This window comes from Gavia stellata, chromosome 4 (genome assembly GCF_030936135.1).
Source record: "Gavia stellata isolate bGavSte3 chromosome 4, bGavSte3.hap2, whole genome shotgun sequence".
Lineage (NCBI taxonomy): Eukaryota > Metazoa > Chordata > Aves > Gaviiformes > Gaviidae > Gavia > Gavia stellata.
Window position 1 is genome coordinate 68,418,333 of NC_082597.1, and position 12,758 is coordinate 68,431,090.

The following is a 12,758-nucleotide window of genomic DNA, read 5'->3' on the forward strand; positions in this document are numbered from 1 at the left end:
TGGCATAAAACGAGCAACAATGCGGCTTTCTAACTTTGTCCAGCAGTTTGAAAATCACCTTCAAATCCCTTTTCCCTTACACTAAGCACTCAGCAAAAGGAAAGCAGATGATGTTGCCAATGGTAGCTGAATGCGATTGTCAGGAAGGAGGGAGGTGGAATATATTGTATTATCCTAGTGCTGTCTTGTGTTCTGTTAGGATTAAATTGAAGTTAGTCAGCTGTAAGTATACTTCTGTAGCTCCATGGAAAGAAAAGGAGTAACAGCAGCTGCCTCCATCCCCTCAGTACAAAACTAGTGCCAGCAACCTCGGGTCAGAACAACACACTGGACCGACCCATTCTTCTCTGTTTAAAAGTGTACTTCTGCAACAGCAGGAGTGAAGTGGGTGATGATCCTACATGCAGCCTTAAACTATGGCAGAAAACTTGGGTGGAGAATAGGCAGAGCAGCCAAGCAGGGAGGCGGGGACATGTAGGAAGTAAAGGATCCCTGCGCTGCCTCTTCTTCCTACTCCTTACAGCTAGCTGGGCAGGCAGAAAAGGACACACTTGCCTCTTGCTTATCTTGATCCTTTCTATTAAGTATTTGAGTGGCAAAAGCAGATATTAAGCGCAAATCTCTGCAGCCTAATGTACTGGATTTGGAAAAGTACAAGAGGTGTCAAAGAGAAAACAATGCTCCCTTCTAACTTGGATGTCTGCTTTCCTTCTGCTGTGCGTTAAGTTCACAGCCTAGTGGATTGCCATCGGAAACTAGCACCTAAATAACTCTTTGGTGTGTGCATCTCTTTTCCTGATGGATTTTACAAAAAGAGAGATATGTCCTGTATTTGTAATTGTTCATTCCCATTGTTGCTGCTCTCACAAGGATTGCACTAAAGAGGTAAGTAAGAATTTCAGGTCTATAGAATATAAGTGTGTGTAGCCACAGGAAAGGGTTTTGGGGGTGAATCAGAATTTTTGACAAATCTGCTGAACTGCTTTACATTTGCATAGCCTGAGTCTTCAGCTTTTAAAGTTGACTGTACTTTTTTCCCCCTGTAATTTTAAAAATACGTAGATTAAAATCCTGAAAAGCAAGGCTTGGAACACTTCTTGCTTCTGCTATTTTCCACCTGTGTTGTTATTCCAAATGTAACTACTTTTTTTAAATTTAGGATTGCCACACTTCCTCTGTCTTCATTTTGGTTTGGTGTAAAAGTTATACAACGCTGATTGTACCTTCTCTTATAAAGTAATTCTATATTCAGTATCTCTTGCATTAGAACAAGATGCTAAACCACTGACCCAGTAATCTGGTGATCTAACTAATGCAAAATACTATGTGTTTCTAGGCAAAAATTGTGAAGAGGTGTTCTGGGTAGTGTATACTTTAGTGTTTGAAGTATCTTGAAAATCTATAATAACCATATAAATGTGGATGTTGACTTTTGGAACACACTTTTTTCATCTGATTAAAATCTGATAAAATCACAAACTTTACCACATCTAAGATAAGTGAAATACAAAATCTCTTCTTATGCTTAACGTGAAGACTGTAAGATAAGTATTTAGATTTGCATCAGTTGCACTTTGTGCTACCTACATATATGCCCATTTTAGAGGTGTTCTCAAAATGTATGTGTTCAGTGGGTTTTATTTTAAGTTGGCACTTCTTTCAAAAGAAACAGTTCTGCCCTTCTTAGCTATTGCACTATCACTTTTCTTCTGTAAGCCTGAGAGCTAGTGCAACAGTGTAGGGAACCAAATTGGGGAGCTTCATCTCACTGGGAACTGCTGCAGGCTTTTTTGGTTTGATTTGTTTCAAGTCTGATAAACACCATCATCTGGTTCATCATGCAGCTGTAAAAATGCGTGTGCCAGCAAAAGGGAGGAAATGACACAGGTGTGAGAATGGGAGATGGCGAACAGGAGACTGTTGCTTTCAGCAGCACTGCCAGTTCATGCTATTTTAGATGGTAGCTTGAGAAAACACTGATGGTTTTCATGTGTCTCTGTAATACCTATCTACACTTTTTTTTTTCTCTGCAAGAGCTCTGCAAATGCTAGTGGGATTTGGGTGTTTAGTTCTTACTAAACTGCTACTGGGGAACAGGACTAGTAGATGAAAAGATTTGAGTTGTCCTGTGATTCTTCTAAAGAGTTTGAGGACCACAAGAGGCATATAAGGATGTGGCCATCTTGCAGTAAGTGTGGTGAAAAACAGGAAATACTGAATGGCTTAGTATGTACTTTGGTGCCTTTGGGTTCAGAAACTAATGAACGTATGCTTCACTGCACAGCCCATGCGCTCTTAAGGACACGTCAAGGTTATGTGAATGGCAGGGCCTGGCCTCCCTTTGGTTTCTCTGTGATCACAGATTAAGGTGTATAGGCAGCTCTGCGTAGAAAAGGGTTCACTGATTTATTGATTTTTATCATTCATAGTATCCTCTGTCTTGTACGTAAAATAGTGTGATGCTTCCCCTAATGTGTGGAGGAGGGGGAAAAAAAAAAGATTTTAAAAGCTAATGGTACTTAAGTGGCCTGAACTTCAGCTTAAGGGGTGCTTGGCCAGTACTGTAGGTAGACTAGGTTTAGGTAACCCTTCTCATGGACTGTGGAACAAATAGGTAGCTGCTTGAACACAGAATCCTCTGTTGGTTTTAGGCCCTAGTGTGAGGTTCTCGCCGATTTTCTGAGGAGCAGTTAGGAACATAGAAGCTATGCTGGAGGAGGCTGGCGGGAGCTTCTCTTTTTAACTGAACCTGTTGGTTTAGAATTCAGAAAATGGGATACTGTAAAATGGCCCTCATGGAAGGGCCTGAAGATTTTGGACAGGTATTTAATTTCTTTCAGGATAGAGAAACACAGGATAGCAGACTGAATCACTGATTTTAAAATCCGTTCTTAGCTTTACCTTTTCGGGCTTTGTGCAAGAACAGAGCATGTGGTAAAACAGGTAACAAGAAAACACATGTTCTGGCTTTGTTATGTTAATACTTTGCTGTACCAATTGTCTTACTCATCTTAGCTTTTAGTTTTTCTGAAATGAGATTGTCACAGATCCGACATCTTCCTTCTGCTGCCACAGTGTGAATGAACGTACATGCAGGCTGCTGCTATCTGGGGCTTGAGCTATTTAGGAGACTCAGATGTGTTAAAACTTTGGCAAATTTAGATTCAAATCTCTACAAACTTTGGCAAATTTAGATACAAATAAGCAGTTGAGTAATTATTGCATAGGTTATATATGTGTGTGTATATAGGAGAGCATTTAATTATGTATCAAAACATATATGAACATATATGAACCTGAACTCCTGGGACCATTTTAAGCTTAGTCATAATTAAAGGTGGGGGTGTCTGACTAGTCTGCAGTATGAGCAGAGACGCTTCCAAACAGGTACTTGATACCATTAGTAAAAAATAAAACTAGTTTTATAAATCCCTATAGAGTGTAGGGCTCTGCAATGTCCTGCTGGGAGGCTGGAGGTTATGAAATGATGTGGTTACAGTATTAAATTTATCTGTCCAAACTTCTGTCTGGTGTCTTATCAGCTGAGGCATTGATCTCCAAAAGTCTTAATGTTCAGTGAAGCTTTTAAAAGCATTAAGTTAATGTTCACAGACTGTGTTTTGGGGCTTATTCTAGTTGCAACATACTCTTCAGTTATGTGAGTTTCAATTGCTAGAATTTTGTAAGAACAAATTTTAGAGCAAAGAAATAGATAACCAGAATGATAACTTCCCGTTACAACAGCAAGTGGAAAAACTGTCTTTCTATAGTTTGGTTTTTTGTCCTTTTAAAAATTCCAGATACAACACCTTTGTAAAACGTAGTGACAAATAGCATTGTTGTCCACTGAAAGACTGGACTCTTTTGCTTCTCCCAGTCTTGTGTTTGCATCTGTTGATGTTGACTGTGTCCTCTCCTGGAAGAGTGTGGTAGAGAATATTTTGGGTATATATGGTCAAGATACTGCCATGTCTGACCAAGGGAAAAAGAAGTATCTAAATGTAGATGGAAATTATTATCGTATTAAGTCTCCATGTTCAGTTAAATGAAGGTCTGTAGTTGCAAAGGCTCTGGTTCAGAGACTCGTGCCTTTCTTTTTCAAGACTTGTTTCCCACTGACAATAGAGGAAGGGGGAGGGGTCACGTCTTGATGTCCCCATTTGGTGGGAAGCAGTATTGTATAGGATATTGGGAGAAGTACTTCTGGTTTGGACATGAATCATGATGCTCGTACTACTACTTCATCTGTTTGTGTACTTCAGACTCTATGGTTTTCACTTTTTGTTTAGTTGTGTTTTACCAGTGACACAGGGTCAGGATTGTTCGGCTTGAAAATGTGGGCTCTTCATATAACAGAATTTGAACAGGATGTCTTCATCCTCTCTCATTCTGCTGTCTTAAATACAGACTTTGAAGCTAAAGGCTGAATCAAGTAAAATTGAGTGCCAAATTTTGCTGTTGTGGATAATTGCCCCTGAAACAGAGCTTCTGGCCATGATTAAGTGATGAAGTTTGGCTCTCTGCCTGCAGTGTTTTGCAGAATTCCCAGATGGTCATATCTTATGGCCTGTTTGCTTTACTGATTTAAGTAGCTGATCATACTTAGATTTTGTTTTGCTCTCCCCCAATGGCTTTAGCATGTCTTGGAGAAAGGACTCGTGTGTTGTTGAAGGGCTTTTGTAAAGATCTGTATTGCTGAGCTCATTTTCCTGAACTCACAACAGCAGTGGTGCAGGAGTGTAGTTTGAGTATAATATGGCTTCTGGGGAGATCTAAGATACAGGAAAGTCTTTTTTTTTTTTTTCTTCCCTTTTTTTTTTTTCCTCCCCAACATTGGACAACTTATTTAATGATCCAGTCAGATCATTCTGGGCTAAGGTTTTTCCTGTAAAATCTATCTGTGCCAAAATTACTTCATATAATGGCATGTTGGAAACATTCTGGGAAGCGGCAGAATCCCTTGAAGACTGTTAAATTAATGATGTGGGTTCGTGCATTAGTGATACATAGGAAAAATTTCCTTCCATTCTCAGTCCAGTCTGTGTACTCGCCTCTAACCAGCATAACTTCAATGGAAACTAAATGATTCTGCTATCATAACTGAGGACCTAACTGCCAAAGCCTTCTGTTATGGAAGTGTAGCTGAGAAATCGGCAGGCGCTGGGGGGAGGGAGGAGAGATGTTTGCAAAAGTCACTAACAAACAGACGAACAGTAAGATCGGGGTCAGATGGCTCTATAATTTGCACTCATGGGGAATTCAGGCCAGTTATCTATTGAGTAAAAAGAGTTGGTCTGTAAACACAATCAACACTTAAATCAAGTGGGCCTTCCAGTTTCTCTGTTGTTATTTATATGTTCCAGGGTGTCAAGCCAGCCAGCTTCGATAAAGTAGCAATCCCTGAAGTGAAGGAGATTATTGAGGGATGCATTCGGCAAAACAAAGGCGAAAGGTAAGTACTTTCTTCTCAGATAAAGGTATTACTTGCTGTCTTACTCTCTTATCTGTGATGATACCAGATCCAGTTAGTTCCTGGGGTCTTCTGTGTTCTGATGAAAGTTGGGAAGCCAGTATTACTTCTGCAGCTTCTGTTCTTTGGTATATTCTTATTCAATGATTGTTTTAGAGAATTAGCAGTGTCAGGAAAAGTGCAAATGCTATAGTAACCATCTATGTCAGTTTATTAAGAAATTCTACTGCTTTATTAAAACTTTGACCTAGTCAGCAAAATAGTGTAGGACAATCCTTCTGGGTTCCCAGGTATCTGGATTGTTTGGTTGGTTTGTTATTCTGTAATCCTTTGTTTTTCCTGTCCCTTTGATTTTGTTGGCATTTTATGGCTGATTGTTTTGAGGGCTCTTTCTAATTTTTTAAATTCTTGCTGCTCGTTTTCATCCACATTTTCTGCAAGATGAGTTCTACTTGAAGTGATTAACTTATACCATTACAGGAAGTCTGTAACTGCTCTGATGGCTTATTTGTGGGGTTTGTTTTGTTTTCTGCTTTTACATAGTTGTTGCTCACTGAATGTCTTATTTAAGAATGCTTCAGCCTTCGGCCCTCCTCTAGCCTCCCGTTGTTCTGTTCAGAGCTAGTTTTGTCAGTTCACGGATGTTTATTTATCCCCTTCTATTAACTCGTGAAGTTTTGCTGTGTATTTTTAATTTCTGTTCTTTTTCTTAGCTTTAAACAATTTCATATTTTTTTCCATTTTAAGTTAATTTTGTGGCTGCACGTCACTTATTTCTTGCCATGTAGTTTAAGCAGTTAACTTTTAGACTACTACTGTTAATGCTGTGCGTATGAACATAGATCTTTTTTGTACCTTCAGGACAAAGCTTCTAATTGTGGCAAACAGAATGCAAGCTGAAGTGGTTCAAAATAGTATAAAATATGAAAGGAATCATGTGGTGCTTATCTAAAGCTGAATATACTAGATGAGGCTTTTGATAAGATCTTGAAATACATATGTGGATTACTGTACTGATTTGGGGTCTAAGGGTTGTGTGTTGGATCTTAATGTTCAGTAAAACCAAACTGTTTCTTCAAGGTTTCTTATTATTTTAGTTAATATATATATCCTGTTCAGTTGGCTGAAATCTGTTCGAACTTCTGCTGATCAATATGTGATTTTTTTCTTTTGTACATCTGTAGTATTGTTGCATCATGCTTTTAAATAGAAATTTGAATGATGGGCTGTCAAATAATTCATGGGAAAAGCGTGAAATGTAGACAATAAATTTCAATGATCATCAGGCAAGGATATTCCTTAATATTTTATGAAAACCTAATAACTGTGTGCTTTTCTACATTCTTTCCCAATATGATAGATATGCTATTAAGGACCTTTTGAATCATGCTTTCTTCCAAGAAGAGACTGGAGTACGGGTAGAACTAGCAGAGGAAGATGATGGAGAAAAAATTGCTATTAAACTCTGGCTGCGAATTGAAGACATCAAAAAACTCAAGGGCAAATATAAAGATAATGAGGCAATAGAGTTTTCCTTTGACTTGGAGAGAGATGTCCCAGAGGATGTAGCACAAGAAATGGTAAGTGTTGGTGGTCTTACAAAGCATCGGAAGTACTGGTGTTCTCTGACAGTGAGATGTAGTCTGTCAGCCTCTGCATTTGCTGTTTTTACCATCTAGAAATAAAACAGCTTCAGAAGTTTGTAAATGAGAAGTTAGTGCCAGAGAGTGGTAGCTTATATTGTAGCACTACAACAGTGGCTGTCTATGACAGTCTGAATTCTGTGAATATATCCTCCTTCAGGTGGAATCTGGCTATGTCTGTGAAGGGGATCACAAGACAATGGCGAAAGCTATCAAGGACAGGGTATCTTTGATTAAGCGAAAGCGAGAGCAGCGTCAGTTGGTGCGAGAAGAACAGGAGAAGAAGCTTCAGGAAGAAGGTAGTCAGAAGCAGCAGCTGGAGCAACAGCAACCATCAAGTGCTTCCCATGCAGGGTCAAAGCATCCCCTATCTGTCACTGGTACTGCTCCTGTCCCCACTACTTCAGCATCAGTTTCTACACAAGTGGAGCCTGAAGAACCAGAAGCTGATCAACACCAACAACTGCAGTTCCAGCAACCCAGTATATCTATTCTTTGTAAGTGTGTCAGTTGGTTTATTTAGGAACTCTTGCACTTACACAGTTAGCCCTCTTAGGGTCTTAAACTTTTGGTTGGTATAGCAGTAAATATCTTAAGATGTTGCTGTCTGCTGAAGAACATTAGCTCACTAGAAGGCATAGCAAAATAAGACGCATTCCTGTGCCTTAGCTGAGCCAAGTCTTGGCACAATTCACAATCCAGTGTCTTAGCACAAAATCATTTTCCTTTATTTTGAGTGAATACACTAAATGAACTGGGGCACCTGAAGCATGCACACGTGTCCTAGTTTTTGCTGCCCTCCTGTAGGGACAGTATATTCTGGCCCTGGAGAAGGCTGTATACTCTTGTATCAGTGCAGTTAGAGCTATTAGAAACACTTACTTGAATCCTTGTTAACTTACGTTTAAGGTGGAAATGAGATTAATGTACAAGAAGTTCAGCTCATAATTTGCTTTCTGAAAAAAGGTTTAATTTTCTGTTTTACATACTATACATGCAAAGATGAATTAACACTCCTAACTTTTCCTCTTCTGCCATCCCAACATTTGAATCAGTATTTGAATAATGATGGTAGATGAGAACTTCCATATTAGAATGATGAAGTTAGAAAGCAAATTACTATCTGGTCTTTAGGTAAATAGGGATTTTAAGTTCTCTACTATGCCTACATCAGGTGCATCTGCCAACCAGCACAACAGACCTGTTTTATATGTCTGTGTAAAATTAGATAAATAAAAATAATAATTAAAAAACCCTGAAACATAATTTGTAACAGTGTGGAATTTAAGTTCCTATTTCTAGCCTAGCCTTTTACAGGAAGCATAGTTTACTATTAAGTATCTTCCCAAAGAACTCCTGAAATTACAGATTTTTTCAGAGGTTAGGGGAAGGCATATTGGTAAGGAATTACTGTATTGAGGAACAAAAAAAAAAAACAAATTTTTTTAACCAGCTTAAATATTACAAGGGGTGAAATGCTGATAAGGTCCATGTGATATGGCACAAACATCAATCTAATATTTGATTGATTTGATATCTTTAAAGTTGTGAACCCAGACTGCAGTTCTTGAAATGTAGATTTTTTTTTTTTATCTTTAACTCCTGCAGCTGATGGGACAGTTGACAGTGGCCAGGGGTCATCTGTTTACACGGAATCATGTGTGAGCAGTCAACAGACTGTGTCGTATGGTTCCCAGCATGACCAGTCAATCTCAACAGCTGCAGTCCAGGGATATGCAGCTTCAGTTGGCCAAGTGCAGTCACAGCAGCACGGAGGATATCAGCCACCTGCAGCGGTAAGCCAGAATTTACAGTATTGCAAATGCATGGAATTATCTGATTTTGTGTTTCTCTTGAAAGGTGAGAGGGAAGTCTGCCAGGCAATCTTCCATGTATGTTTTGTTTTGCATGTGATACATGCATGGGAGTAGTAAAGGGGCTATTTTTTTGCAAGGTGACTGAGTCTAGGGGAGGGGGAAAGAGCAAGGGCATATTTGTCTTTAAAGCTTTTATTTAATCTTGAGTGCACTTCAGCAGAATGATGGTTTAGGTTTTTCATGGATGGAAGTAACGTCCTCAGAACAAGACTGTCTCGTGAAAGTAAGCATTTAATCTCACTTAGGAAGGTGATGTGTGTATGCATATATGAAATTACCAGGGATCAAGCTGTTAGTTTGATTTGAAAAAGGAATTAGAATAATTTGAGTTACTGTGTAAGTATGAAATTGCTGTGTGTTCTGTGAGGCTTTGATTACAGATTCTGCAGGTAAGATTTTTTTAACTGTTACAGAATGCTGCATGTGAGAACTTCAGACTGAAAAGACCCTACACCCTTGTTCCCAATTTTATTTCTAGCTTGTGTTGATTTGCTCATCAGTTGCCATGTGTATTCCTTTTCCCTGGAAAGTCTGCACTGGGCACAAATACTTTTCCTACTATGTTCATTTGTGTTGCCCTTTTATTTTGGTATGGTTTTTTCCTTGGTATGTTTTTAGATCCCAGTATGAGAGTACGCAGAAATCTATTCTAACTCTGGAGTAGAACTTCTGCTACTGTTATATTGTCTTCAGTGGTTTCCTTGTTGCTTGTTTTTTACACAAATAAAAATCTAAGCCTGAGGCAGAGACATTATGGTATAATGTAGTAATATCATAAGGGAGAAGATGTGACACTTAAGACTGAGGGTCCTCCCCTTTTTTAGTAACTGTGGTTGTAGGCTTTATTACAGAATTGTTGGTGTTACTAGCTTTTTGGAAAACATGCTGGTTTTACTGACAAGCAAAGTATCTCCATCTTTTTCAAAGGCGCTTAACCTGAAGCTTGTGGTACTGCTAATCCTTGATCAAATGAGTTTTTAATCCCTCTAAGCTCTTGTTCTGGATAAGCCATATTTTGGTGTGTGGACATATATTGGACAAGAAGCCATTTCACTGTCTTGGGATGGGTAGCTTCCAGGTTGAAAGACCATAATCTTTTGAGAGGGGATGGAGAACAAGCATATGACAGAGGTATAGTGAACTTCTTAGTTCACTGCTAAAATCACAGAATCACTGAGGTTGGAAAAGACCTGTAAGATCATCAAGTCCAACCATAAAAAAAAAAAACAAAAAACAAACCCACCCACAAACCACAAAACACACCACAACCCACACCAAAACCAACCCACCCACACCACACAGCACCATGCCCATCAAGCCACATCCCACAATGCCATATCCACACGCTCCTTGAATACCTCCAGGGAGGGTGACTCCACTACCTCCCTGGGCAGCCTGTTCCAAAAAATGTGCTTGTGCTCCATGATGATGCCAGTGGTACCAGGAGGTTGAGAGAATGGAGTAGAACACTACAGGAACTACTTACAGTTTGTTGGGAAGACAGAATGACAAGTCAAAATTATATTGACAACTAGAGAAATGGCCTTATAAAGAAATAGAATGCAGTTCAATCAGGACAAGAGGTTCATGTTTAAACAGGAATAATCAGCTACACAAGTACAGGATGAGCAACAACTGACTAGGCAGCAATTCTGCAAAAAAAAAAAGTCAGGGATTACATTGGACCACAAGCTGGACATGGTCAAAAACATCATGCTGTTGTGAAAAAAGGCAAACATCATGTTATGTGAAGTAGTTCTTCCCCTCTGGTCCATTGGTAAGGCTATCCTGGACACCATGCTTGAGGGTGAATTTGGAGAGAATTCAGAGGAGAGTGACAAAAAATCCCCACCAGAGATACAGAAAACATGGTTTATGTGGGAAGACTGAAAGAGTTAACCTGAGCCTATGAAAGATGAGCTTGAGGAGAGAGAAAGCTGTAAAAGGTGCTGTAAAATAGGAGGAGGCTAATCAGATCACAACATTGTTGTCAGATAGAATAAGAAATAATAACCCTAAATTGCAGCATGAAATTATCATTTGGGAGGGGTTTTTTTCTAACCAACAAGGACAGTTAAGTACTGCAGTCTCCATAACTGGAGATGTTTCTGAACAGGTTAGCTAAATTAGAGTCACAGGAACAGGTGAAGATTATGGGTAAAGTATTTACTTAACCCTTCGAGCTCCTTTATGGCTGTCCCATATTTTTGAGCAGTCTAGCAAGATTGCTCACATCAGAAATCTTTAAAATCAGATCTCCACTGGGTATCTTGAGGTTTTTTCCCTGGAGGTCTGCATTTGATTTCAGTTACGTTGAGAAATTGTGGATTACATTCATAAGAGGCATATACCATTAGAGAAGGAAAACTTGCAGTTGAAGTCTGCCTCTTTCTAGTCACTTAAAATACAACAAAACACACCACACCAAAAAAGCAATAACAAAAAAACCCCAACCAAAAAAAAACCCCAAACAACCCAAAGTCCCTAATTCTGATTCTTCCAATTTGGTTGGATTTTGACCTATGACCTCTTCTGGATTGTGGCAAGATTACAAAATGCTGATGCTTTTATTGGCCCAGTGTCTGGAAAATGCTTGTCTAAGACTAATTTTACTGATTTTTTCCACACATGAAACCAACTTTTTTCCACAAATCATGTTGTAGAATGTGTAATGTTTAAATTTTTATGGTAATGTTTTAGTTAATAAAGAGCCAGCTGCATACAATTAGTACATTTAATTCAGGCAGGGAGGTGCCCAAGCAGGGAGACTGGTGAAGTAAACACACATCCACTCACTAAACTAAGAATGAATGTTTGAAAGGTCATCAGTATCTGTTTAGGTTTTCCTATTTGTTAGACTACCAGATGCTGTGAGTACACACAGTATGGGCTGCATCAGAGGCCCCAGAGAAAATACTCTCTCCTGTCTGCTGTACCTTCCACATGCCTCTGGTAAGGGTACTAGGAAACTTTCCGCACTGCTCAGTAACCTAAGGCAAGCTTGGGTCCTCAGAGGTGCACATAGCTTGTTCCCAGTGTGTGTTGGCATTCATTCAGCATTTCTCATATCTTGTTGCACACATAGTAGTCAGTATTGGGCCTCTCATTGTGTGTCTGCATTTCTTTTCTACCTCATTATAGTTTTTGCTGGTTTTGTTTTTCATTTTTTTGAAGTGTTCAATTCTTAACTTTTGTTTTCCTCCTTTAGCCTCAACGTGGTCGTAGCATGTCAGTTTGTGTCCCCCACCTTCCTGCTCTTCCCTCTATGTCCTGCATCCCTCTCAGTGCTCCCTGCACCCCACCACCAGCGCTGTCTGCACCTCTTTCTCCTTTCTACCTTCGGACTGTCCCTGAAGAAACCTTTGCAGAAAAGCTTTCTAAAGCCCTGGAAAGTGTCCTGCCCATGCACTCTGCCTCTCCACGCAAGCATCGACGCTCCAGCCTGCCCTCCCTCTCTGTCAGTCCTGTATGTGTTACCATTTGCCTCCTGGCACAGTAAGATAAGTTATCATTAAATACATCCTGGACTTCGGGCATTTTTAAAATGAGAAAATGAAGCGCTGGTTCCTTATTCCTTATACTGTGCTGCTGGAATGTTCATCTTTTCTTGGGAGGCATTGTACTTAAACACTGGCTGACCATTTGTTTTTTGTATTTTAGGATACTATAAATATGAATTACCCAATTGCACCACAGAAGGTAAAGGGAAGACTAGTTCTTAGCCCCTAAAGTCAGAAGACCAGCTTTTTATTTTCCAACTTCTAAGCA

At 39.4% G+C, this 12,758-nt stretch overlaps 1 protein-coding gene across 1 annotated transcript in view; it reads left to right on the forward strand.

Annotated features, from left to right (window-relative positions):
- The window catches only part of WNK1 (WNK lysine deficient protein kinase 1), a 111,341-nt gene that overhangs the window by 58,111 nt on the left and 40,472 nt on the right, over positions 1-12,758 (forward strand). The window contains exons 5-8 of the mRNA XM_059817238.1: positions 5,364-5,452; positions 6,831-7,050; positions 7,274-7,610; positions 8,722-8,909. Coding sequence (XP_059673221.1) covers positions 5,364-5,452; positions 6,831-7,050; positions 7,274-7,610; positions 8,722-8,909 — 834 coding nt within the window. The remainder of the gene's footprint in view (positions 1-5,363; positions 5,453-6,830; positions 7,051-7,273; positions 7,611-8,721; positions 8,910-12,758) is intronic.